The sequence below is a fragment of the Onychostruthus taczanowskii genome, unplaced genomic scaffold (genome assembly GCF_017590055.1).
Source record: "Onychostruthus taczanowskii isolate IOZ18803 unplaced genomic scaffold, ASM1759005v1 scaffold10, whole genome shotgun sequence".
Lineage (NCBI taxonomy): Eukaryota > Metazoa > Chordata > Aves > Passeriformes > Passeridae > Onychostruthus > Onychostruthus taczanowskii.
In genome coordinates, this window is record NW_024496526.1 from 8330953 (window position 1) to 8358941 (window position 27989).

General features: G+C 40.0%; 1 protein-coding gene across 10 annotated transcripts in view; it reads left to right on the forward strand.

The window, feature by feature from the left end:
* The window catches only part of KALRN (kalirin RhoGEF kinase), a 473687-nt gene that overhangs the window by 254042 nt on the left and 191656 nt on the right, over positions 1-27989 (forward strand). For all 10 annotated transcript variants that reach the window (XM_041406297.1, XM_041406207.1, XM_041406244.1 and 7 more), the window contains exons 10-11: positions 2863-2985; positions 22448-22639. In XM_041406297.1, coding sequence (XP_041262231.1) covers positions 2863-2985; positions 22448-22639 — 315 coding nt within the window. The remainder of the gene's footprint in view (positions 1-2862; positions 2986-22447; positions 22640-27989) is intronic.

Consider the following 27989-nt stretch of genomic DNA (forward strand, 5'->3'; position numbering starts at 1 on the left):
GAATAAAATACAGCTTGGCAATAAAGCACAATTAGGAAATATGAAGATTTAATTTGGAAAACACTCTTAACTGCACTTTTAATGACATCTTCAAGCTTCTTAAGTTTTTAAGGGATAATTAAATTATTTCAACCAAGTCACTGTAACTTTATTGTCTACCTGTGTCTCAGGATGTTAATTTTTGGCAGTAGAGTAAATTACACAGTCCGTGCTCTCAATTAAAATGTTAAGTGTTTATCTTGAATTATTACACAGTTATTCTAGTTCTAAAGACATTTCCATTCTTCAGGGTAAGGGAGAGTGTCTCCAATATGCTCTATGCATCTATGACACATAGATGTTTACAAGTGCTGGTGATTTCAGCTTTGACTGGGACCTTTCAGAGTTCTTTCTGCATTTGCCACAGACCAACTGCTTAATATTTCTCATTGTTCGCACAGCAGATTAAGTGATTTTTTGTCCACACAGATTTATGTTTTTGCTGTTGCTTTATTCACTCTGTTATTCCATATCTCAGCTTTTTTAAGTGCCAACTTTCTTGTCTTTTATGATGGAAACAAAAATGTGATATTTCTCTATGCTTACAGATTATTGTGAGTTTATTAAATCCAAGTGCATTATATACAGAAAAATATATTATCTTTATTAGCATCTTAGTAAATGCTGAGGACTCTTTTGTTAATTAGGCCTATCAGATTATCAGAGCTCATAACAACATCTGGTCTTTTGCCAGTTTCCTGGGACAACTCAGGAATTCACTGAGACTATTTATACCATATATATTATATATGTATATATGTAATGTTTTTATTTTCCCCTCTTCTATGCAAGATGAAATTATGGCATTTATGTATTTCACAACATGGTTGTGAAAACAAGTTCATTGATGACTGGAGTGGTCAGATATGTTAACATGGGTCTCCAAGAACAGAAAATGCTGTTCAGCAAGTTATTCTCTGATGACTACTTCAATGTTATAAGCATGAAAAAGTTATTGGAATAATTTTCTGTAGAGTTACAGTAAGTGACTATCAATTATTAATAAATAAAAAGCACATACTGCATACTAATTTGATATGAAACATTGTTTAAAGCCATTTGCCATTTAAAAAAAGAATATAAAATGAGATTTGTTCCAAACTTGAATTTGGCTCTGCTTCCACTTTTAATAATGTTGAAAACTCCTGACAAAAGAAAAGAGATTGTTAATGGGATTATTTGCAGACTGTTAACAACATAAGTGCTGGGAGACTGGCCCCCAGTAATTGTCATGACAAGTCATATAGTCATTCCTAGTCAAAAATATGTTGCAGAAAAGCTCTTAGCAGATCAGTTGGCACATGGCTGTCAAGCAATTTGATGTATTTGGGATTTTCTACACAAAGCAAATGGGAGACAAGCTGGTCAAAGAAAGGGAAGCAGGAAGTGATGGCTGAACTGCCAACACATCTGGTCCTGCTTCCTCCGCCCCACAGTATCACTTGTGTCAAATACATGTTGTCCCTGCAAAACATAAGGTGCTTTGCTACCCCATTTTGTGAAATTACTTGTACTCTGTGGATGAAAAATATTTTGTGAACACAGCATTTTAATTTAAAAATGCTTTTCTTTGTAAAGAAATAGGGTTGGAACATAAGTATATATGTATAAAGCTTTGTTTGTATTTAGGACTTCCTATAAAAATACACCTGGGATCTACATTACAGAGAAAGCTCAGAGCTCAGGTGGTTTAGATTCTGTACAACCAAGCTAAGAAATGCCTGAAATAGTAAATAAATAGATAAATAATCCCATCTTCCATTTGTCCAATGGTAAGTTTCTGGGCTTAATCAATATCTGTGGTACTGTTACTGTCCTGGGGCTGCCAGCAGTGTCTTGTCCCTTCAGAGTGACAGAAGTTCCAGCTGTTATATCCCATTGGCATCAGCTGCAGTGAGGATCCAGAACCTGCTGGGAGCAGAGGGCTCCTTGCTGAAGGAAGTCCCACCTGTTACAGAAATACCAGGGCTGCTCTTACTGTGAATTCCTTCAGCTTCTGTGTGTTGGAAAGAGATGGAGAAAGAGTATCAATCTCATTCTGAAATTTCCCAACCTTATATTGTCAAGTTTGGGGTTTTCTTCCAGCTTGTAGTAGACCCCAAAGAGATTTGTTATAAATTTTAGTGTCAATGTTATTGTGAGAAGAAACTCCACATGGGTGCTGCACATGCAGATAACATACTTTTAAAAGAGAATCCTCTGTAACTCTCAGAGTATCAGATTTGTCATTCTACTCTTCCATAAGGATCAATTACATTTGGAACTCAATAGAAGGACCTGGAAGAATTGGAAGATACACATTATCAATATTTTCTGGTCTGCTGCAAAGGTTTCTTAGCCTTGTCATGCCAGTAACTCTGATAATGCTTTCTCCCCACATAAAATAGATTTTAATTGATCCATCCACCATGCTTTTGGACTACCTCTCCCACTGAGATGTGAAATCAGCTGTTGCTGTCTTGCAGTTTACACAAGCTCATCAGAGGACAGTACTTCCTGTAAGAGATTCCAGATTTCTGATTCCCTTTCCCCAAAAGTCATCTATGTGAATGTAAATATTTAATATCTGCCAGGCTCCAACAACTAAGCTACACTTCAAAATAAATTGAATAACTAAAATTCAATAAACCTGATTTAGCAGTAGCATCCACAAGCATTTGTCTTCTCTCCAGTTAGAATGGATTTTGACAGAGCTGCTTGTGTTCACCCATAGCAAGCACAAGGCATTCCTCTGCATTCCTCTGAGGTTCCATCCTCACCCTCACAGGGTTTCTCTGTGCTTCTGAGACAGGAGAGGTAACTGGTGTTCTTCTTTTCTGGCAGGTACTGGACTGGATTGAAAATCACGGGGAAGCCTTTCTGAGCAAACACACAGGAGTGGGGAAGTCTCTACACAGAGCACGAGCGCTGCAGAAAAGACATGATGATTTTGAAGAGGTAGCACAGGTAAGAGTCTGAACCAGACAATTCTGCTGGCTTGATTTTTGTTGCTCCTTCTGCATATTCAGAAAAAGCTATCACTGTTGTGGTGATACACACTTTTACTGCTGTCTTCAATGCTTTGGAGCTGCCCAGCATCCTGTCTCCAAGATCTGGAAGTCAGTGTGCACACTGCAGGACTTACAATCAGAAAATCACCACACTGAGTCGATGGAAGGTCTCAAAGCCCATGAGAAATCACAAGCAGCTTACAGGAAAGTAGCATTTTCTGTTGGGACATAGAGGATAATGGGTTTGAGTGAGAGTGATGGAAAAATCCATCCTAACTCCTACAGTGGAGACTGAGGGCCTTGAGCACAAGGTGGGGAGCAGCTGTCAAGAAGCAGGGAAAACACCAGAGTTTGCATTAAGGACAAGTACCCTTTCCCTCCTTCAGTGCATTATGTGGAAGGGATTTTTTGGTTTGGACTAAGAGGCAGTCATTACAGGTAGAAATTATTATTGTTATTATTATTAATTTTCCTCATAGAACACTGTAAGCAAGGTTTTTCCAGAAATTTGGTATGAAGCTAAAATCTTACAGCAGTTCCTCAAAGTGGAAGCATAGTAGATGATACTTCCTGTCCTTATTTATAGAATTTAAAAGAAAGAGGACCTTTTGTAAGTTCTTCCATGGATTGAATAGATTTTTTTTTCCCCCTAAGTATCCATGGTCAGAAATTACCCAGTCTCAGCTCTGACTGTCAGATCATGTTACACCGTTCTGGGGTAGATTTGAAACATTTACTATCTGTAACTGATAATCTGTAAAGGTACTTCTCCTTTGGGTGTTCTGGATAAATTCCTGATTGATCCATGTAAAGCAGAATGTATCAGATGTTTTGTCTCCCTGATAGGCAGGTTATTGCTCAAATGTTTCAATGTGGCATAAGATAAAAATTTACTAGACTTTAGTTTTGGTTTTCTGCAGAACCTTTCCCATGTGCTGGCCTAGTTTAGTTTAAGATATTTCCAGAAACAGGGACATACCTCTTTCACTGTTTCCTCAGGGAAAATATTTCACTGCCTGATTGCAGCTACTGATGAGATTTTTTTTTCTTCTCTCCCTCATATTGCATTTATATTTCTTCAATCTATTTTTAAATTATTATTCCCTTGTTTATATCTCTGTAGTCTTATTTCTCTCCCTTAAGGGGATAATCCCAGGAAATAGGATGAATTAACAATCCTGAAATATCTGTAGAATGTTGTCATGTCTTCTCCTATGTGCCTCTTAACCATGTTAAACATATTTAATTCTGCTAATATTATTCTTATTCACCAATTCCTTGAAAATCTTTTCCTATCTATGTTGTTGAAAATTCAAATTATCAACATCCTTTTTTTCATTAGATATTCAGCTCTTGATGGAGCATCCCATTGCTTGGCTTGCTAATGAATTTCAGTGTTACCATTCAGCTGTGGTGGGAAATCCTTAAATAACTTCGATAAATATCACAGCCTGAAAGCAGCAATTCTGCATTGGTGCATTTCTAAAATTTCATGGAACCACCTGTGGATTTAAGCTTTCTGGTAATAGGTTTGAATTTCTAAAAACTTAAATTTCTGCAAATTTATTAAAATGAATTTTGGACTGGAGGTTGCAAAGCATGGTTCTGCAAGGCCTCATCCAAAAGCACAAATTAGTGTTAGTTTTCATCCTAAAATCAATATTAGGGTTCTTTCCAGAGTGAGTGCTCAAGTCAGCTGTTACTGGGCTAGCAAATGAAAATTAGGATCATGTAATATACAGGAGCTGAAACAAAGTGATTTCATGTCCTTTGTGTCATTAATATTTTCTAAATCCCCCTCCTCTGATACATTATCTTCATAGTTCCCATTACGTCTCACATTTTCTGGATCATAGTTAACATTTTTTTCTTTGTCCTCTTTGAGTACTTCTTAACTAGAGATATAGGAAACAAACTAAGAACAGGTGAGAAGCGACAGAAAAATAACAGAGTCCTGACAATCGAGGTGAGAGCAAGCCATGTACCTGTCTGCACATGGAAACAGCAGCTCCACAGGCTGGTGGAATTTGGAGATCCATCCCCTCATCAGGGCTGAGGAACCTTACAGTGTGCAGTTGGCACCTGTAGGTAGTAGGCTAAGGCAGGATATAATTACTTTGTGGAAGACTTTTCTAACCTCCCTGTTAGGCCTCCTTCTCTACCACTTCAGCACGTCTCTCTGAGCATAATTTCAGACACATTTCCTTTCACTTCATGAGGCCAAATTCAGAGCAAATTAATCTTGTTCACTGAGTGAGCACATGTGTTCAAGTGAAGGTGGGTGTTTCAAAGGGGGATGCAGAGGAAAGAAAACCAAGTGTAATTTCTGAGGATATAGAGCCAGTTGGATTCCTCTGAATCTGATTCCTTTACAGCTGATGGGAAGAATCACTGAGCAGCTCATTGCTCTGCCTGGACTGTTGTGAACATGAAGTTTATGGTGCATCCTAATTACAGATAATTGACACAAGCTGAACCTGGTCCCTTCCCAACAGCTTTGACAGGAACACTTTGCTCTGGTGCATTCACATGAGAATATCACTGCTAATTTATGAGTCCTGTCTGCAATGTGACACAGGAATGTGGTGCTGGCAAATGGACATGGGGACATGCAATGAGAGGAAGTGAAAGGAATCTCAGGCTTTATCTGAGCTCAAGGACTTGAGAATACAACACTCTTTGCTTTGGACAGAGTAATAGTGAGGGTAAGAGGAGAGCCCATAAATTTATCTCACCTGGAATTCTCTTGCAGAACCTTCTAGCGGAGTTGATTTTATGGTTGGGTAATAAATCTCCTCTCTACTTTGATATGACCAATTTTTATTCTTCCAAACTACCTTCTTGATGCTCAACACTTTACAGTTGGTTGGAAATTAATTAAGTTTAAATATTTGTTATTTTTCTCAAGCTAGCAAACACCTTTGCCATGGCTAGGGTGGATAACTGGCACGACTTTTTCCCAATATAACCATGAAATAAAGCAGATATGCCACCATGCTAAAAAAGCTGTTGAGTTTGCCCCTTCCCTCCATCAGGATGTTAATTACTAGCTTTAATAGCACTAAAAAGAGTTATGTTTGTTTTTCTTAAAAAATAATATTAAAAATGTTCTCCTGACACACCTGATGAGTTTGACATTGTAGGCAATAGTATTTTCTATCGGCATTTCTCTGATAAAAGTGCTTAGCCTGCCATACACTATAAATTTATTCTCAAAAATCTATTTTCTTTGGCTCTGACATATTTCTTCTTATCTCTTGCTGTTTCAGGAGGGCATTTGCAAAGGTCAGACTAGAAGCAATTTTCAGGAGTCTTCTTGACATTTTTAACAGGGGGCAAAACATTCCTAGTTTTGCCTTACTGTGTGTAAACCAGAGTCTTGTGTCTGGCATTGCTGTGCTGAGAACTGCTCTGATTGACTGACCTGCCATGGCACAAGACTGAGAGGTGGAACGTGCTCCCTCTATGTCTGATTAGAAACTGCAGATTGATAAATCTGGATGTAATGATTCAATCAGGCATGGCCCAAATAAATCACATTCCTGCATACAGCTGTGCTCAGAAAATGTCAGTGATTTTACAGCACTATGTTGCGGGCAATAGGAAATGTAATTTGGGGTCTCTTTCTCTCATAACTGCTGTTTAGACAAAGCTCTGGCAATTTTTCTGACTGTATTTATACTACATGGAATGCACAGATGGCAAATGTTTGAATTTGGATTAAAAAGCCTTGAGCTCCTGGGAGGGAGGTTGTTATCTTGTGTATACCTGCAACTGTTTCTCAGCCAGTGCTGGTACTGTGAAAGTGCCAACCTCGGCACAGCACAGTGCCTGCCGTGCACTGGCACTGTGTAGCCAGGCATTATCAAGACATCAGGGAAGGAATATCGCGCTGGTTGTAGCTACAGTGTTCCAGTGATGGCCTCTTTGCTTGGCTGGAATGATTTTTTGCAAATCAGATAATGGTGGTCCAGCCAGTTATGGCTGCAAATCAAAAGATAATTTCCTTTTAGGCTCTGTAACTTTTTCTTATTCAGTGTTTTTATCCTGAGAACAGCATGCCTTCCAGCTGGAAAAGTCTCCCAACACTTCAGCAGTATCTGGCTGAACTGCAGGTGTTGGAAGCACTTCTCCTGTCCTCAGTATCCTTTTCCTCTCTTCTGGCAGTCCTGGCAATCAGAGGTTAAGGTGGCCTTCTGAGCATCCTCCTCTGCTCACAGGGAGCCTTGCTGCCTTTGTGCTGCTGCAGAATTAGGAAATGTCATGGGAAGCTGCTCTGATAATCCCTGGCATTCTGCTGCCACAGGTCTGAGTGGTTCCGGGAATAGTCTGAAAGGAGCATTTCTGTAGCCTCTCTGCCTTTACGGGCTTTTCCCTCAGACGTGCAGGGAAGATTTCCCGTGGTTCAGGTTTATTATCCCGGTTTCTGCCGGGAGCCAGTGCAGTTTTCCACCTGCAGATGGCACTCGCAATGCGCTGGAGAGCTGAGCCCAAATGGCAAACAGAGCCGGTGTTTCTCATCCAAACTAACCAAACACTGTCTCGCAGTGAAATGAAACAGAAGTGGAAGCTGGCTCACTCCCTGTCCCATGGTGTTCTCCCACCCCTGCCAAAACCCGCGATGTTCAAGGTCACCCAGAAAAACAACCCCCCTAATATTTTATGTTTGTAAATCAAAGCTGGGCGGTCCATGGTTTAAGTCAAGGTGATGCTTGTCATCTGTGTTTATGGGACAAGCTGCTCTCAAATCTTTGGAGCTGTTCTCAAGGCTCTTGGGCCACATTAAGCTCACAGCTACAGGTTTGCATTTAGTACCACTGTGTGTGTGTGTGCTTGCATGCAATAGATGGTGTGTTTTTCATGGTAATCCAAAGGCACTGATGTTTACAAGGTGAAATATCACAACAAAGCACATGTTCTGAACAGCCTTGGCTCAAAATGTGTGGGGTTGTCCCTTCTTATCAAACACAGTAAGAAGGTTGACTGGAGGCTGAGTGTGGCCATCAGAGTTCATGGGGTTTGTCCAGTGCAGCAGCTCTTGGTTCAGGGCTTGTGTCTTGAACAGATTTGATGTAAGTACAAGGGTGGATCCTCTATTCCCAACCTTGAAAGCTTTTTAGGATCCATTTTGCCAAGGCACAAATGCAATGCAGCAGACTCTTCTTGAATTATTGCAAAGAGCCAGACAAAATGTGAGAAAAATGCTGGACTTTGCACTCTGGCATTTGGGAAGCCATTCAGTGTTCCTGTTCTTGGGTGTCTGTGCTTGCCTTCCTCCAAGACAGCTTCGGAAGATGATGATTAAACACCTGAACACTGGCTTTGTACCATCAAAGTTATCCTTTGTGTACATGCACAGTTCCTTTAAGATTCAGTTCTTTCTTTCATTCATCTCAGGGAGGTAAATGTATTTTCTCCAAGTGGAGGCTTTCAGCAGAAAAGCCAAAGGCCTGAATCAGCTATAAGAAATCAAAGCTCTGATGATGTTCTTCATCTAACAAGCAATTTGTTCTGCAGTGATCCTTTCTAGAGTATTCCCTTCTTCCACTGTGCTGTTCCTAAAATACTGGCAGTTCAGAGTTTTTTACTTGAACTGCTTTAAAACCATGTGTGGTAGTGGTCAGGCCAAAGCTGAATTGCAAACAGCTACTTGTTTGGCCTTCAGGATAAAAACTTGGTGCTTTCCCATACAAATTCCAACTCTGTTGGATGTTGTTGTTCTAAAGTTTGGATGAAGTTCAGTACTGATGTAAAACAGCTAGGAATAAATTAAGAGTCCGTGTTGATAACGAGCACTTAGGAAACATTGTCCTAGGGTGGTTTTTTTAAATTTTTATTTTGTTTCACTTTTTGCAATTTTATGACCTATCTGTTGTTGAAAGGAGTAGCCTGCTGGGCATACTGGCTTTTTCCCTTTGGGTCGAGTGACTAAAATCCTATGTAGAATGAAATATTAAGCCAAAATAGGGAGAAGCAGACAATTAAACCTAGTGAGAAATATGCTCAAAATTGGCAATAATGACTGTACTTTCAGTAATACTAAATCTTTTTTAAAATAACAAAAGCATGAGACAGGCAACAAAAAATCAGTCTTACTCTTATTCTCATCATCCTTTACGTGGCCATTAGCAAGTTCTGAAGCTATAATCTGCATTTTCCTGTTCACTTCGTTTATGTAAATGTATTCTCTTCTACACAAAGAGGAAAAAGTACCTACTGGCAGCAGATTACGCAGGCCTTTGCACAGGAGCTCCAAGACTCCTGGTTTCTCCTCCTGGCTGGCATCAGGCTGCATCTGGCAGTCACAGAGATCAGTGGAATTGCCAATACATGAGCTGTCCTTGGAGGAATTGCCAATACATGGGCTGTCCTTGGAGGCCACCTGGGGCCTGCTGGATCCAAAAGCTTCTAACAGCATACCTAGGAGCTGGATAGTTTATAATGGGAGCTGTGCTACAAACCTGTGCATGAAGCCTCTGGGTGACTCAGGACCAATCTGCAGTGCAAGAGCAGAGATATTGACATGGGTCTGCACAGCCTGGGCCAGGAGCCAGAAAGGCTGTGAGGGCTTGGGCAGATTGCCTGGGTCAGATGTGATGCTCTGGGGACTTGACTGCCAGACCCAAGTCAGAAGCAGAGCATGTGAGACGTGTTTTCCCTGAGGAGGTGTGAAGGAAGGACTCTTCAGAGCACATTGTGGATCTCAGTCCCATGGAGACTCTGTAGCAGCAGCCTGGCAAATCTTGTGGAAGCAATGGAATTGAATTGGTGGCCAGTGGTAGTCTATCACCTATTGGTAGTGGGGAATCTCTTTTTAGACAGGCTCTATAATGGTACAGAGATCTTCCTGGCAGTTGTGTGATGGGCTGTTATCTGTTATGCCATGTCTTTGAGTTTGCATTTCAGTGTATTTCTCCTCTAGCTCAAGGTGATTTTCTTTCCTATTTCTTCTCTTCCAAAATCACTTGACAGCTGGATCTTTTCTTTAAACCTCCTGCAGCATGATTCACAATCTAAATGCTCCCTATAAAATCTTAAGTCTTGGCAACACAGTGCATTTTTTTACAATTGCCAGGAGCTAGCTTCCTATCACCGGTTTATTTGGGTATGTTTATTTTTGTGTCTTTAAAATATCTTCCCTTAATTCCCTATAAATGCATAATGCAGTTCCCATGGCAGAAAGAGAGACAATGAAGATATTTAAGAAATATATATTTTTAATTCTGGAGGTTCTGGAAAACAGAACTTCTATAGTGTGGTTAATTCTGAGATTTTGAACTAATTTGTTTTTAAATCAAAAGACAGCCAATGTTTCCTAAAGAAGATAAATCCTGGAATTTGTTTTTTAAAGGCCCAAAAGTTCTTAAAGAGAACACTGGAAAATTATAGCACTGATATGTTATATAAACCAAGTACTATAAATAGATTCAATATGGTACTGATGTATCAACTGAATAAACCTAGAGCTGAAACAAAAGGTATTTACCTCTGACAATTTCTGTGAAAGATACCTACTTAAAAAAGCCACTGCTGTTCTGACTGATCTGTCTGTTTTGATGAAAACCATCATCATCTAAAGGCTTTTAAAACTTTCTCTGGTCATTTTTCTTTGTACTCTTCTTATTGGCAGGTCAGTGGGTTATCAAACTGTACCTTATCGATTACAGAAGATTAATTGCAGCAACATCCAAGTCTCATTTGTAATGATGGTGGACTGGTACTCTTCAATTTCTTGTAGCTATTGATAATGGGAAGGCTCAAGGGGACAGGAGTGACACTGTGAATTGTATCAGCATTTTTACTTTGTGATTCTGCTCTAGTGCAGTAGAAGGAGCTGCCCCAGGCTGTGCTGCTGCCTCCGGGCCAGCCAGTGATGGCTTTAGGAGAGCGGCACAACTGGTTATGGCCTTGCTGCCAATCACAAATGTGCTGCTTTGCAGGCGCTGGTAAAAAGGAAATTTAATGTAGATAAAGGCAATATAGGGGATTTGTATGCAGTAATAGAACAAAACAATTTTCAAGGACAGATTTTAAGTATTTTTTATCATTGTGCAAATTTTCTGGAAATAGACTGAGTTCCGTTGATCACTCTGCTGCACCAGATTTAGAACACAATCACACTTCCAATTTCAGATACATTGCTTATAATTAACTTGTTCTGAAGAGTGGAGAATCCACTCTGATGGCTCTAAACTGCAGAGAAGCTGCTTGGCAGTGTGATTGTGCCTCTCTTCTTTCCCTGTCATGGATCCCTGATTGTCCAGATGAAGGATATTCTCTTAGTCCCTCATCAGGTGTTTGAATTGTCTAAAAACTACACTTGCATTATGAGACTATTGCAGAGATTTTATACTGGTTATATATAAATTGAAAGTGTTCAACCATCTTTTTATAGGATATAAACCTATTTTTAAAATTTATTTTCCTGTGATAGTGTTCAGGTCTCAATTTTCCCTGTATAAAGATAGGGCAACCTCAGTGGATTTACAGAGTACTTTTGGAATTACATGTGTGAATAGGGACCAAAATCCTAACGTGCATATAAATAATTCACTTGTTGATTCAGTGCTTGTAACCCAGCCATTAATATTGCCGTCCATAGTTGTGGTCTGTGAGGTCTGGTTTTGAATAACTGAGTCCCAAGGAAGCACTGCTTTATGTCACTATGGAAATGGCTTCTGGTTTGAGGCATTCAGGCACCTTTGTTTAGTGTCTGGTTCAGAGCACCACCACATGCAAAAACACAGAGCTCTCTCCTCCTTTGCTGAGCTGAGGAGAGAAATTCTAAAGCTGACATGAGAAAAGCAGGCAGAATCAGACTTCTCCTGCCTCTACATTTGAAATGAATCTTCTTTGGAGAGAAAAAAAATTGCAGAATTTGCAAGAAGTCAGGAAGTGAGACAGGAGGTGTCTCTGACCTGTCAGTGAGCATGTGCACATGTGTTAGTTTAGCATGACTGCCTGTTTTAGTATGCAACTGATAGAATGGAAACCAGTGTGTGCTCCAGAACAATAGCATTGGCTCCTATTAACACACAGCTCTCATTTTTATCAGGCTGTTTTGTCCAATGCATGAGATTTTGTCAGTGCTGTTTTTTTCTGTGCAGCATAGGTGAGTCTTTGTGACAAAGATCCCCAGCTTTGCAGCAAGCAGAATTCTGAGCCTGCTGTTTTGTCCTCTGGAGTAATGTCAAGGTTCAGTTCAGAAGTGCACGGTGTAAAAGGCTGGCTGTGACTCCTTAGTATCAGGGAATGGGATGTGCAGCCTTGATGTTAAATTTGTCAGCTGAAGTGAGTGCACTGTGGGCTGGAATGAAGGGTGTTCCTGCTTGGGGAGAAGAGGTGGCTGAGAGCACTGGGGTTTGGCCTCTGGCTGCTGGTTATTTTGCCAGTGGCCAAGATGTATATTTACTACCAGAGCTTGGATTTGTCGATGCCCACATATCAAAGATGAGTGCACGAAGGACTGGAAACCTGTAGTGCTCCACGGTGGGGAAGTGTCTGGTACCATCTGAGTCTTACTTTCTGTTGTCTTCTTGGTTTTGTTTTAGGCTTAACTGAAACCTCTTAAAAATCAGAGGTAGGTGTTTTCTCCCACCAGAAAAGTGGCTCAGATAAATGCTACCTAGACAGGAATGCATTCAGACCATTTGTCCTTTGTGGGGAAAAAAACCCCAAACCTTTTCTGACTCGGGGTGGAGAGCTGCTCCTCCCATTTCCAGGCCCCTTCCCAAAGGATTCACAGTTTTATCTGTGCTACAGCACAGCCCCTCAGTGCACACTGAGTGATGGGCACTGCTCAGGCTTCACTGCTCTGTCACGCACTGAAAACCAAACAGGAGAGAAGCAGCTCCACAGCAGTACCAAGGCTGTGCAGCCACGCTGAAATGCCAGTCATCTCTCCCGAGTGTGCTCCCCCTTGGGGTGGGGAATTGGGTCAGTAGGTCATTTAACCATTCAAATTTAAGTTTTTTGTAGGCACATGTAAATGTGGGACTGGAAAAAAAAAAAAAAAAAAGAGATATTTCAGAGCACAAAGCAGAAGCCGATTTGTGTGCTAACATCGGGATGTGAAAAGGAGATTATTTTGGGATGAGAATGCTGGGAGGAATGGGGCTTGCTGTTTGGACCTGCTGGACATGCCTCCAGGGTGGGGATTGGCAAAGGTACAGCAGGCAGAGAGAGATCAAAAGACAACTCAAAGAGAATTACTCTGATCTTTGCTTTTGTCTCGTGTCATGGCCAGTCTTATCCTTTGGGGGATGATTTGGGATTTTTGAAGGGGATTGGATAGGGAGAAGAAGGGACTCAGCAACACTAAATAAAGAATAGACTAGAAAGCTGTCAGGATTATTTTAATAGTAAAAAATATGGCAGATGTTGACTATAGGGGCAGTATCTTATATGCCTGCAATATTCATGGAGATCTACTACTTGCCAGAAACCAGGATGTTTTATAGCATGAAAATTTCTGGTGGGAACGCCTCTGTACCAGATCTCTCACTGTAAGTCATTATTAAGATATATTTATCTCAGATCATGTGTGGCCCCCTAATAAGAGCCAGAAATAAAACCGTGATATCTTTCTAAATCTTTGTTTTGCTTATGGATAAGCTGAATTGAATTTCATTCACACAGTAGAACACATTTTTATAGTACACTCCATATGAGTGCTTTCTGGCCAAGATGAAAAATGTTAGTTCCTGTCTGGAACTTTTCTAAAGTGTAGGAATAAGTCTGGTATAAAATAAATAAAATGGTCTGTTACTTCTAGGGTAGTGACACCTCCTTCCATTTTTCCTCCATATAAGTATTCTTAGGTGTTAAAGGAGATTTTAATCTTTTGAAGTTTTAGGGAAGACAAAGCCTTTAGTCCATCCTGCTTTGGTGGCACCTCTGAAGAACTAATTTGATGGGTAAGCCATACAGACAGTTCACATGTCAGGGAAGTAATGGTGGTGAAAAATTGATTTATAAATCTAACAAGATTCAGAGAATAGTTTCTACTCATTTGAAACAAATTCCAATGCAGAAGTCATGACAGAGAGATGAATTAATGTTGACAGTGAAGAGATTCTGAATCCAAAGGGACTGTCTTGCTGACCTGCTCCTAAAGATGCTCAGCTAGAACAAGGAGGTGAAGTAAAAAGTTACTTCAATTTTAATTGAAGCTGGGGGAGACTGCTTTATTGTAGATAGCAGAGGGGCATTCTCCATGCAATTACCTGAGGTCCAGAGAACAGGGAGATGGGGATGGATGTTATCTGAGTGGTGGGCAGGTGATGTGTTACCATTCCTGTTGATAGAGTATGTTGAGAAACCTCCTTTTGCCAAATGGAAATAGCCAAATTGTGAACAGAAGTGTTGGTGTTTTATTCTAACTGTGTGTTTGTTTCTGGCAGGCAAGGTACTGAAGTGTGAGGTTTATTCTTGAAAGAAATTGATTTCTTTTTAAGTGATGAATTTTTAAGTGATTCTTTGCTACAAGTTTAACAGGGCAAATTGGAGTGACCCAGGAGAACACCAAGGGGTTCCCTGCTTTCCTCTGAATCTTGAGGGAATAAAGACTGTGCTAGGAGGTGGCACCACAAGATGTGATGCTCTCACTGAGAGCATTTCCTGCACCACTCCCACCTGGGCTGGTGCACAGGAGCTGATGCAATGCAGCATGTCAGGGAGGAAACCTGTATTTCAAAGGAGCAGCAGCAAAAATTTAATTAAATCTCTGCATCCTTCCTCAGGTAGCAGCAGTGCACTGACCGTGCTAAAATGATGTGGCATATCTTCCTCTGTATTTTTTCTGCCAACAATCAGTTTGCTTGCCAGAGATGGCCTTTCACTGATGGCAAAAAAAAAAAAAAAAAAAAAAGAGTTGCTGCAAATCTGGAGGTCCTGTGATGTATTAGTGGTACGTTTACCTTTTTGCAGCAGCCTGTGTTGCATTTTTGTCATATATTACCAGACAAAAAGAAAGATTGTTATGTGATTTATATGCAGCACTGCATTGTGCTCAATATTTAGCTGTGTATGAATTCTTAAGCTGAAAGATCAAGAGAACATGGGCCAAAATTTTGCCAAATTTTCTTCTGTTAAACATTGTCTCATTCTGTGAACAGTCCCATGCTGCTCCAAATGGGCTTCAGGAAAGTTGTTATAACCTATCTTCACACTGATGGAAAGAAGAGCAAGCTGAGTCAGGGTAGTGGTTGTGGAAGAAACGGAATGGAAATGCTTTGCTGTCTTATTTAAAGTAGGTTTCATAAAAATATAGGCACAGAATTCTCACAAGTTTATTTCTGCTTTTGTTTTTTAAGGCAACCATGATGCCAGTTGTATTTGGTGCTGGCTTTTCCCAGTGCTGCTGACAGTCCAAAGCCTTTTATTACTGTTGTTGCTGTTGTCTTTGAAATCTCCAAACCATGACCATGATATTAAACCCAGAATGCCTGGAATTATTTCAGTTCCAGAGACCAACCAGACTTGATAAAGCTGTCATGATTGCACTCATGTCTGTAGGGCTCAGGAAAGATGTGATCTGAGCTTTTGGGACAGAAAATAATACCATGCCCTCCCGGACTGCTGCTCACCTTGGAGCTGCTCCAAGTTTATTTCTCCACCTGCCTTCCCTTTTGCCCCTACTATAAAGAAGTTGTGGTGCTTTGCTGTGAACCACCTGGGTTTTCTGATGATATTAATCATTTAAGAAGCTTTCAAAATGAGCTGCATTTCACTCCTGACAGTCTGCCTTCTTGTGCTCCCTTGTCATTTCCACAAAAGAAAATGCTTTGCTCATTTTTTGCTGAATTTCAAAGGCTCAGTTACCATTCAGTCACTTGAGCAGCTCTCAGTTTTACACTCTGCAAGTTACTCAATTATGAAATTGGGCAGTGATAATTCTGTTTTAGTGGTACTCACTGTGCTGGATAACACCAAGCAGTATGAGTTTGGTTTCATGTTTGGCACCAGAAGTACTGTTTTGTTGTCTTCATTGTCCTTCTTTCCTTTCTTCTGCTCACTTTCACATTCCTGTTCCTGTACAAGGGTGTTCCCAAGTTAAAGGACCAAGCTATTTTCATGTATATTACCAAGGACAGAATACTAGAATAAAACCTAGCCAATAATGATCAATTACAGATATCTTCCCTAATTCTTGTAGATCCTTTTAAAGACCACAAAATATTGGAACAGCAGTATTTCATAATCTCATTTTAATATTCTGGTTGGATATGCTTTTACCAGAAGACCAGTAAGGTGGCAGAAAATAAAAACTGAAATATCTTTATAAGCACAAAATGAGCCTACATATAATTTGTTTTCTCAGCTGTCCACCTCTCTTGGCCTCAGGATGACACTGAAGATGGCTGAGAAGTGGAGATCTTTGCCAAGCAAGCTTTTGTTCTTTGTGTACTTGTACTATTTACACACAGATGTGCATCTCTCTGTCTTTATATACTTAGATTGGATGAGATGTGTGATTTTAAATGTAATTTAAAACATTGTTTCACTATATATTTCACTGGCATTTCATTGACTAATGGTTGTGATCACACTGGAGTTAATTAGCATGATTGTGGTAATGGAAGTGTTTTCTGTGTGATGTATGAGTGCACTACTGATTGAGATGAGCAATTGGTAGGATGAAATACGCCATAGCCAACAATTTTTTTTTAATCTAAAGTAAGCACTCAATATGTAATAGCACAAAGAGGAATTCTTTTAGCTAATGTATTCCTAGCTATTAATTCTAATCTTGCTTATTTATTAGTTTGAAGGTATGAGGTAGCTTTTAATCAATTTGTCGGGCATTTCAGCAGTTGATGTAATGTGTGTCACCCTTTTAAATTCAAATAATAAATTCATCTTGGTTTGTATGTGAAACCTGAGGGAAAATCATAAATAAAAGTAACAATACACAGAAAAATATCTGGTCCTTCACAATGGTCAGTGAGGATTTGGGTTGTATCCACCTTGTCATTCCTGGGAATATTTAATATCTAATAAATACTGAAAAGTGCCATATGTTTGTATTTAAAACATATATATACACAATATATTATACATAACATTTTATACAATTCACTGAAATAATGGAATTACTGGAGGTGTAAAGTAGTCATTAGTATCAGCATGATATCAATGCGAGGAGAACTGGGGTGAAATTATGACAAGAAAAACTAAAGATGAATTGCCATGTTTAAGGGAAGAACAGTCTGAAGAAGAAGGTGCTGATGGAAATTTCATTAGCCTGGATATTTTTTTGAAAGGTCTGAAGAAGTTTCCATTCTAGTTTGTAGTGGGGAACAATCTTGTACTGACAGAGTGAGTGGCTGCATTACCTCAGAGAGATATTCTGCCTGTAACTTCTGTAACTGTAATTCCTGGTGAGTCTGTTTTGAATTAGAACCACAGAGCACAAGTAAGAATATAAGTCTTGATTTGATTTTGTGCAATTCAAACGGAATAAAATCACAACTTATATTAGATCATCACATGCACTTAGCCTTTGCCCTTCTTAAGGGAGGAGGAATTTTGACAAAGATGGATGCTTCCTTAAACCCCAGATTTATTTATCAAAGAAATGTTTCATTGTGGTTACTTATTTTAGTTTTAGAATATCAAGTTACTAAAGATATAATTCTTCACAAAGACCTGACTGTGAGATCACTTAACCTCAACAAATAGTGGAGCTAATTTTAATGAAGTAGCTTGAGCAAAGAATGTGATTGCAGTAACTGAGCTTTATAATTAAGGATAACAATAGTTTATAAGGCTTGACAAGAACTGCAGAATCAGCTCTGTAATTACAGTTTTGCCAAAGTGAATTGTGCTGTAGTTTCTTTGGGCAGGAGTTCTACTCGCTGTCTATGCACAGAACAGGTACCTTTCCTCCAGAGTTCTATTTTTAGCTCTTTGCCATTTTTTCTCTCCTGTGATCTTGGGGAGATGGTTAGAAGGCTGACCCAGTTCTCCCTGAAGTCAGTAAAATCCTTTTTACTGTTTTCAGTAAGAGATGGATCAGGCTTTGAACTTTGTCTCAACTTCCCAGCAGGAGTGCTGATACAGACATTTCATCGTTGGTACTGGAGAGTCAAGTCACGACTCTAAAGAACATAAAGGAGATATCACATCAGAGAAAGCCTAATAAGTCTCCTGAACTTCAGCCCGCAGGCATAATGAGGGATACACATCACTTGTCTTTAGTCAAGAATATCAGATCTAAGCTAGTCCTCTTTCTCTCTCTAGTTGGTACTTCTGGCCTTCAGAGGTGCCTTCTCTTCCTTGCCTTTTCCATGGTAAAACCCAGGTGACAAAGCTCTTTGAATCAATACAAGGAACCTTTGCCTGGAACTGCCTTGCACAGCCCCAGAACTTGGTCAATACAGACTAGTGCTACCTTATTCCCCTTATCTCAACCTCTACTTGGGAAGTGAGGTCTGGGGTATGTAGTTTGTGTTTAATGGGATCATGTACCTGATCACCTGCCCAGTTCCCCCCTCTATGTTTCTCCTGATGTTTACAACAAACATATTTCTCTGGATACACTTTGGAGAACTCAGAGACTGTTACCATGAAAATCCCTCAAATACAATAAACAGCTGTAAAATAGTATGCAGGGGCAGATTGTTCTGGAAAAAAATTGTCCAGATTAAGGGCATGAACTCTGCCCTGGACTATCACTAGACACAGCTATTTTCAATGTAATCAGCCTAAAAACTATGCAGCAATAAACTACTTACATGTGCAGTTCCTAGCAGTAGATAAAAACTACATGGAATAATTTTCTGTAAATGCACATGGGCCAAAACCAAAATGCTGTGCGAAATTGAATGATACCTTAAAAATGTGAGGAAGTTCACCAAGACAGACAGACAGATAGACAGATAGATAGATAGATCGATCGATCGATAGATAGATAGATTTCCTTGTGTTTGCAGGTTTCATGATTGAAATAGGTCATTATGCAAAGATTGGTCTACAAAGATTATTAAGAGATATAAGGTGGAAGTTGGTTTTGTGCATGAAATGGTGCAGAAGTGTGGAATGCCAGTCAGCAGTTCACTGAGAATTTCAAGGGTTTGCACATGACAGTTGTCTCATGGGTTAAGGCAATACTTAGAAAAAATGCCACACAACCCTACAATTTCAGAAAGCATATAATTTTATAACTCTGATTATTTTTTTCTGCCAGATCTCAAAAGGTCTGGGAATCTGAGCAACCTCTTCTGGATGGGGATGGTGGGACAAGGAGGCATTTCATGCTTTTCCTCATTGTAGAACTTAATTCTCTCTTGGATTCTCACCCTGCCTGATCCAGGGTTATGTCACACCAAAAAAGTATAAAGTGCTTCCAACAAATAAAATAAGGTCTGTACCCCAAAGAGCTTACTAACAAGACAGCAAGCTCAGGATGAAAATGTAGGGAGCAGGGAAGCAGTGCAGCATTATAGCACCAACCAGGATGGAGCTCTCAGCTTCAACAGCACTTTGGTTCAATGCTTGTAGAGAAATAGATGTACATGAAAATATTTGATATGTGTAACAACATCTGGTGTGATTTATGTGCACTTTAAGCAAACAAACAGAAGAGAAGCAGAGCAAGCCCTCAGCAAATGAGTAACCTCTGGCTTATTTGGCCTGTGCTGTGTGTACATCTCGACAGTTGACGAGGGAGGACAGTCCTTTCATGAGCACATCAAGCTCAGGAGTTCAAGGCAAGGGTGGATAACTCCCAAATGTGGCTGCCTATCTGAAATTTATCTAAATCTCTTAAATCTGCAACAGTGAGCTGGAAATCTTTCAGCACCAGGCCTTCATTTTAGAATGGCAGGAATACAACCGTTAGTTGTTTTTCCTATCATAAACTGTACCTGTTTTAAAATCCAGACACTTACCTGTGACCTCAGTGGACACAGACAGAAAAAGAGGGTGAAGAAAAATGTCTCCATACTCAAAATGTGCTGTGTTCAAGCCTTTTGTGCATGACACATTTATACAAACACATCCAAAATGAGGTATGCATTCTTCATGGAAGCTGGCAGTGCCTGTCACAGCCCAGGGAAAACACTGAGTGTGGCTCCTTCCACACCCAGTCAGCTTCCCTGCAGAAAATCCCTTTTGCCTTTGGAGAACCTTGTGCAATGCAAAGGGGCTACTACATCTTTTTTTTCCTTTGTGCAGTGAGGCCAGAGCCTCTGTTGAGGCCAGTCTACATTCTTTCTCCCCCAAAAGTCTAGGGTCCAGCCTACATGCTTTTCACCAGTGTATTTCCATCTGGTCATTGTACCTGTGAATTCATCTCCTTCACAAGTAACTCGACATGGCACATGTTGGAGTCAGTAAACTGTGTGGCTTTCAGCAGAGATGGACCTAAATGGGTCAGGGACAAATTCAGCAAATCTGTGTCCATACTGTATTTCAACAAAACTGCTTTGTGTCCCAAATCTGTGCCACGAGAGAGGGAAGGCATTTACAAGTACACAAAATAATACATATAGAAGCAGGAACAGTCTTGTGCTCAGGGAGCTGGACTGGTGTGTGAGTTGGTGTAGTGGTAATGTGTGAAAAACACTGGTGTGGACTAGACTTTGAAAAAATTGTGCTAGCTTTGGCATCTGCTCCAAATACTATTGGAAGAGGATCATTCAGAAAGGATACTGTTATGTAAAACTGGACCCTAATTCAGATCACATTAAATGGAACATTTTTTACAAACTCTCAGCTAAAGAGGTTTCCAAAAAATTATTATTAAAGCATAAAATTTTGCTGCTGTTAACAGCCTAACCATTATAGCAGTAGCCTGAAAGTGAGGGAATAAAAATTTATTATTGGTAACAAAACTGTCTCAAATATGTTCTTCACAGTCCAAAAGGAGAAATGCAAATACCGGATATTTATAGTCAGCCCTCAGAAACTGGGAAAATGAACAGTGAATGAGATGTTTTCTTTATGCTTTTTTATAACTGGAAATATTTTCCTCCATTAAACACTTGGAGGTCAGTGCTCCATCTCTGTACTGAACATTTTCTCAAACAACAACTGTTGACTGCAGCAGGATATTATCTAAGTAGGAGCAACATGGCTTGATCCATGGCTTTTATTTTTGACAGTGTTTGTGTAATGTCAGAAATATGTGTGTGTCCACTGTGTTAGAGGTATTTTGTCTATATGCACCAAGTTAATGCATTTTTAAATTGAGGAGGATTTTGACAAGAAAGGTGCTACAATTCTACTATTGAAGCAGAGGTTAAAATTCCCAGTGAGAGTAGCCTCAAGCCAATGCTAAGCAGTTCCGAAGATCTAACCAAGTAATGGAAACACCCTGAAGCTGATATCTTTGTCTCTCCTTGTTTTTGTTGAGTGTTGAATACCAAAGAGCTATTGGCCTCATCTTGAATGAAGAAAGCTTTTATATGACAGCAAGGGCTGGCTCTCTTTAGTTTACCCAAGCTGACTAAGGCATAGCCTCATGGTTCTGGAGAAGATGGCTGCACTCACTTTCCATTTTTCCTGTTATTCATGAGACTCTGTGCTGTATTAGTTGAGTGGTGTTTTCCAGACATGTGAAAAAGAGAGAAAGAATGGGCGAGTAGCTTGAAACCTGAGGCAAGTTGGATGGATTTCCCCTTTCTTACTTGACAGTCTGGCATATCTTGGGTACATTAATTTGCTTCTGGGTTCTTCTGTTCCCTCTCTGTGAAGCAGGAGTCCTATACCTCATATCATAAAGGCCTGGCTGTGGGGTAAATGTGTTCAGGATAATGCAGTGTTCAAATTCTTGTGTAATGCAGGGCAGGTACATGCCCTGGGCAAACTGGAGCTGAGCATTGCATACTGGCAGCTGCAAGCAAATCACATGGACTCACTCCATCTGGAAACATGATGCAGAACAGTAGACAAGAGGAAAAAAACATAGAAGGATCTTGAAGACATGGCCTATCTCACAAAAGCCAGTGAAAGGCAAATGTTTCTTGGGGCTGAGACATCTCTGGCTAACATTATTACACAGTGTAATGTGAGAGCAGTTGGGAGGCCATTGCAGCGAGCTGGTGGCTGAGTGTCACGTGAGGCACTGTAGCCTTCTGAGCTGGTGAGTCCCACTTGCTTCATGCCATAATCTTTGAGAAATTGCAGGGAACTTGGAAAGAAACAAATGGGAAGTCCTATTGCCGTGCCTGGCAGGATTGGGTTGAGGTGGTGTGTTTCAAATAAGAAATAATTTAATGTGTACTCAGGCATTAGTCTGTGTGGCTTTATACATTCTCCTTTCACAGATGGCAATGCCACTAAGAAATATTGTTATTGTTTTAAAACCCTGGTAATACTTTCTTTCATGCCATAAGGATAAACAGCCTCTTTCAGGGATTTACTTGCCACAGTTGTATTACTCATACTGTGTTTCTTGCTTTGTGTGCTGGTAGAATACGTACACCAATGCAGACAAGCTCTTGGAGGCTGCAGAGCAGTTGGCTCAGACTGGGGAATGTGACCCTGAAGAGATCTATAAAGCAGCCCGGCATCTGGAAGTTCGGATTCAGGACTTTGTCCGGAGGGTGGAACAGAGGAAACTTCTCTTGGACATGTCAGTCTCCTTCCATACCCACACCAAAGAGGTAAGAGGTGCACGAGGGAATTTTGCTGTGTATTGTAGAGTGCTGCAAGAGGCTGTCTCTGAAAACTCAGATAACAGAGAAAAGGCATTTTCACCACACAGGACTGATATTATCCAGTTCATTTCATGCATGTGAATAACTGTTGTAAAGAGGAAATAAAATGTGAATGAAACATATGAATGTTACAGTACACTAAAATATAGCAACACCATCTCAAGTGGTGCTTAATCACAACTAGAATGTATTGTTAGAAAGCAAGAATTCTCCTGTAAGAATGTGAGTTGATATTAACACTTTAAGTACAAACATGCCAGCAGCATGATCCTCTGAGGATTCTATTTAAATGTGCTGTTAATTAATGTATGCAATACCATTATGTGTTACTAGAAATCTACATTGTTTAATGAGGCAGACTTCAAAACAACTGCTACAGAAAAAACAGCCACATACTCATACAGTGAATCAGTGAGGACCTGAATAAATGCTGTTTAGTGTAATTGAAAAATATCCAGAGATAAGATTAACTTGCCAGAGGAGATACAGTGGACAGGACATCAAATGGGAGGCCACTGGGGATGTAATTAAAGCATACTTCACATTTTCTGCAGTCCAAAGGCCATTCAGTGGTGAGTGACTTTTAAAGATAGGGTTTCTGCTGAGAGAGATGGAATTAGTCAGGATGGTTGTTTTCATGCTCTGCAGCATCTGCTTGTGAAAGCACACTTGATCAGGAAGATACTCTGAGAAGCTGAAAGCTTTGCCCCTGCTTGTTGATTTACATGTTACAAACAAGTGGCATATATCAGGCTTCAGGGTGTAGGGGAGCCCCTGATGTAGAAGGTACATGCATACAATTATTTATATGTGCATGGAAGATGGAGTTCACAGCATGTACATTATAGCTGTTGGTACATTAAGGTTTTTCTTTTACATCCTGCTTCTGCAATATACTAAAATATAGTTAACTCTCAGCTTGTTCTTTCCAGAGTTGCTCAAACACTTGCAGCTATGCTGGTTTGTCACTGGGGAAACTTAATTGGTTATTTCCTCTGTAAAAAGTATTTCATAACAGTTTCCTGCTGTGATTAACCTTGTTTCACCTATGCAGGTGATGACTAGTGAAAAAAAAGATAGATAGTGGTATTGTGTAGTCTAATTTGGCTTTGGGAAATAAAGCCTCCCTGTATGAAGGAATTGGGATTGCAGTGCATTATACTCTTGTTCTTCTTCAACAGGAAGGGAGTTTGCCTGCTCCACACACCTGGTTTTAATGAGCTCTGTTTTGGTGAATAAAAATGCAGATGTGTTAAAAATCAACACTTTTTAAAAAATATTTTAAAAACCTGTCTTCTGTACTAGCATCAATGCTGTTCTCTGGATGTTAAGAGTAAATGCTAAGTATTTGCCTCATTAATGTTCTCCTGTGAGAAAACAGATTGGTTCTATGATGTGTTTTTGTAAAGTTCAGTAAGTAATTAATGTCATTTTTAAGGAGATCCAGATTGGACAGACTCTGGGTGCCTCTCTCCTATAAAAGTCTCTTCCAACCCAAACTATTCTATGATTCTGTGACTCCCTCTCCAGAGGAACAGTCAAGGGAGCTGTAGCATTGCTGGGACAACAGTGAAATCAGGGTGGACACAGGAACCCATGTCCATCATAATGAAGGACAGCCATTGGGTTGGGTTGATAAAGTTGTTCCGTTTCCATGAGTTCCCCAAAATCTGACAATGCACAGGAGGTCTGCAAGGGGAAGTTTTTGTTTATTTACTCCATGTTAATTCACTCCTGTAGGGGTCAAACACTGATTTTCTGCAGGTTCAGTGGTTTTCACTGTGTGAAAAGGAGCCACCACCTGGCTCCTTCAGTGACGTGTTTCTGCACCGGTGAAACCCACACAGCTCAATATCTTGGGGTTTTTGCCAAAACTATTAAGTGAGGAAGTTGCTGCAGACAGGATTCAATTCCAAGATTTAGTTTTTGTCTGCCAGCTGTGGGAATCCCCACAGACACAGTGAAATAACAAAAGACTGCCTGGGGGGAATTGGTGTAAAGGGTAAAGAATTACAACAGGAGAGCCTTAGCACATGTTTGTATCTGCATTTGCCTTTTTATGCTATAAATAGATTGGCTTAGGTAGAAATTAGTCATTGCTTGACTTTGCTTGGCCCTTCTTGTGCATTGTAAAATGGCAAGTTAACCAATGTGATTGTCATTCTTCAATATGAACAATAAAACAGCTAAATTTAAATAATAACAGATCAATTTAAATCACAGCAGATGTCAAGGCAAAGAATCGTTTTGCTGCAGCAGCAGTAAAATAGTGGGAGATCTGAGGTCCATTCCTGGTGTTTACCAGGAGCCATTCCAGTCCTGGTGCTCACACAGGCCTCCCTTGCCCTCCTACCTGCCGTGCTGGGCCTGAGGCTGGACTTGCTGTGACCATCCAAACCCATCACCTGGGAGTGTCTTGGAGCGAGGAGAAGCAGTTTGGTTGCCACATTAATCCGTTTAACACCTGGCATATTTTGCAATATTCTAGAAGATGTTATCACTTACTTAATAATACCCACCATTATTAACTTCATCCTTTGTAGTTCTTAAAACTATTTATTAAACTATGAACAGCTCTTTCTCTTATGTCCTTGGAAATTAAAAAAAAAGTTCCCTTCATTTTTTTTGGCCCTGATGAGGGAAACTATGGCCTAGATGCATTTGTCATCTAAGCTTCACAAATTCTCATTATTTCATGTTGTATTAATCTATTGAGACACAACTACTGAAAGGGTAGATTAAGTAGAAAGAATTGGTCTTACTGACACTTTTTCTTTTTTTGGAAATATTCTGAAGATCTTCCTGCAATGAACATGTTTCTTCTGACAGTCTTCCTAGCACAGGTGAATTGTGTTTCTGATGTGGTAATTCCCAGGTGTGGATGAGTTCATTGACTGTGAACTTCTCACTCCTTCACCTGTACTCTGCCCACCTCTTCATCTCCACATGCAAGTTCTCAGATTCTCACCATCTGAGAAACTTTTAACTGCTCCTACTTTTTTTCTCTTGTCAAAGAAATGTTTCCTTTTGTAGTTAGTCTTCCTTGTATTTTCTTCAGGATAATAGGTAGTGTTGAATTAGGGAGTCATTTAAATGTAGATATCCCCATGGGTAATGTAAGGCAATAGTGGTTTTTTTATACTACAGTAGACTTGAATCACTGCTTATTTCATGTTGAAAGCATTAAGAAGATCCCTTCTGCTAAACACTGACTCATACAATTGAAGGGATATCAAAAACACAGTCAATTAAGCATAGCAATAATTTTGATGGGTTTTTAAAGTGACCTTATTGAACAATACATACAACAGGCTGAAATGGGAACTTTTTTGGTGTGGTAATAACACTTTAGAGGCATAAATTGGAAGCAGTCCTTTAAGTGATTGTTGGTGGCATAACTCTTGAGCAATGTAGGTGTCCTATTGCCATGCCTGTAAACAAGATTTTGTGTGTCCCACTGTCCTATAGCATTCCTTATGCTTTTCTAGTTTGTAGTCAATATTTTTGTACCTTTTGGACCAAGGCATTTCTGATGGTGTGAGCAGAAGCCTGGTACCGTGGGAATGAAATCCAATTATCTGTGTGGCAGGGTAAAGTTATAAATTATTATCACTGGCATAAATGCATTCAACAGACTCATACCGGAATAATTTCTCTCAGGACTAAGTGTAATTGAATTAAGATTCTTTCTTCAAATCTGAATCAATTATTGTCAGGATTGTCAGATCTTGCACTTTTATCACAAATCTCATGATAGTTGATGTTTTTCTGTGAACTTTTGGCTTTAGGATCAAATGATGATAGAGGATTCTTGGCTGGCATTTGATTTTGTTTCAAAGAGAATATTTTTTGAACCTCCTGGAGAAGTGGTTGCAGATGTCATAAAATCACACCCTGAAGACTCAAAACCCTCAAGGACAAAAGAAAAACATCTTGCAATTCATTGTCTGAATCTTAATATTTTCGTGTCTCACAGTTTTATACTTAAGGTTCTGCAGTGTACTTTACATTTCCAAGTATTAAATGGTAGACAGAAAAGAGCACTGTGACCACTTCTATATCATTAAAAATGTGTAAATCCTCTTGCATAGTTAAGTGATGACTTAGGTTGTATTGGCTGTGATGCAGTTGCTAACTTCAGAATGAGAAGGAACTTCACTGAATTTAGATCCATTTATAGTAAATGGGCCTTAACTAAACTATAAAACAGTTCTGCAATTGCTACATAGTTCTTTGGGGCATTAAAAGCATGTCTTATCACCTCTAGGTTTCTCATTTCTCAATGGGCTTCAGATTACCAGTTCTGTGTTGAGTCCAGCACAAGAGAAAACGGAGATGCAGAGAATTGTGTTTTCAGATCATATGCCCTGTGCTTTGTTGTTCTTTAGGGGGTCAGAAGAGCACGAGGACAAGGTGCACAGGGCAGGCACTTCCTTGTGGAACCTGCCATGCCTACCTGGCCCACAGAATGGGGAATGAGTATGCTCAGAAAATATTTAATGTTGAGAAAAAGGAACTGCCAGATTGCTAACAGGTTACTATGAACATGTGCAAACTGGAACTTGGCAGAGGTCTTCTGAGTGACCAAATTTGGGAAAATGTTCACATGAATGACATAATGTGTATTCTTGACATCGAGACTAAGCCCTGCAAAATTTCAAACCCTTTCTTAAAAGCATGGAGGGTCTGGAGCATCTCATTTGAACAGAAATAAAACTAACACAGGCAAAATTACCTTTTCTGTCCCTTTCTCTCATTCTGGCCCTTTCACCTCAAAATTCATCAAGTTCAGCCTTAGGCAGGCACCTGGTATGGAAAGTTTCACTCTGAAAATTTTGTCTGATAAGGCCATGAGAAAGTGAGAGCTAAGTCCTGGGCCATTAAGGGTCAGACAGCTTCCTGTATTACAACCTGTATAATTTGTGGTCAGTAGGTCACCTTGGTCACCCCACAGACATCAGTGGGGTTACTCAGCTGGGAAATGGAGTGGGGCTGCCCTATCAGTCAGGAATGGTAACAGTGTTTTATTGCAGGCACCGCTAACTTAATTTCACTTGATAACCAAGACCTGTGAAATTAAATTTTCTCTGCTTGAGTTGAATATTGTGATTAGAAGATTATTTCAGTGTAGATCACTAATTCTGACAGGGCTTGTTCTTCACTTGAGGCAGAGCTGCTGGGACACAGGGAGCAGAAAGCTCACGGGACTGAGGTCAGCTGCTGTTGACTCCCATCAGAAGAGCTGACAGAATGTATCAAAGTTAATCATGGAGCAAACATGACAGTGGTTTTGGGA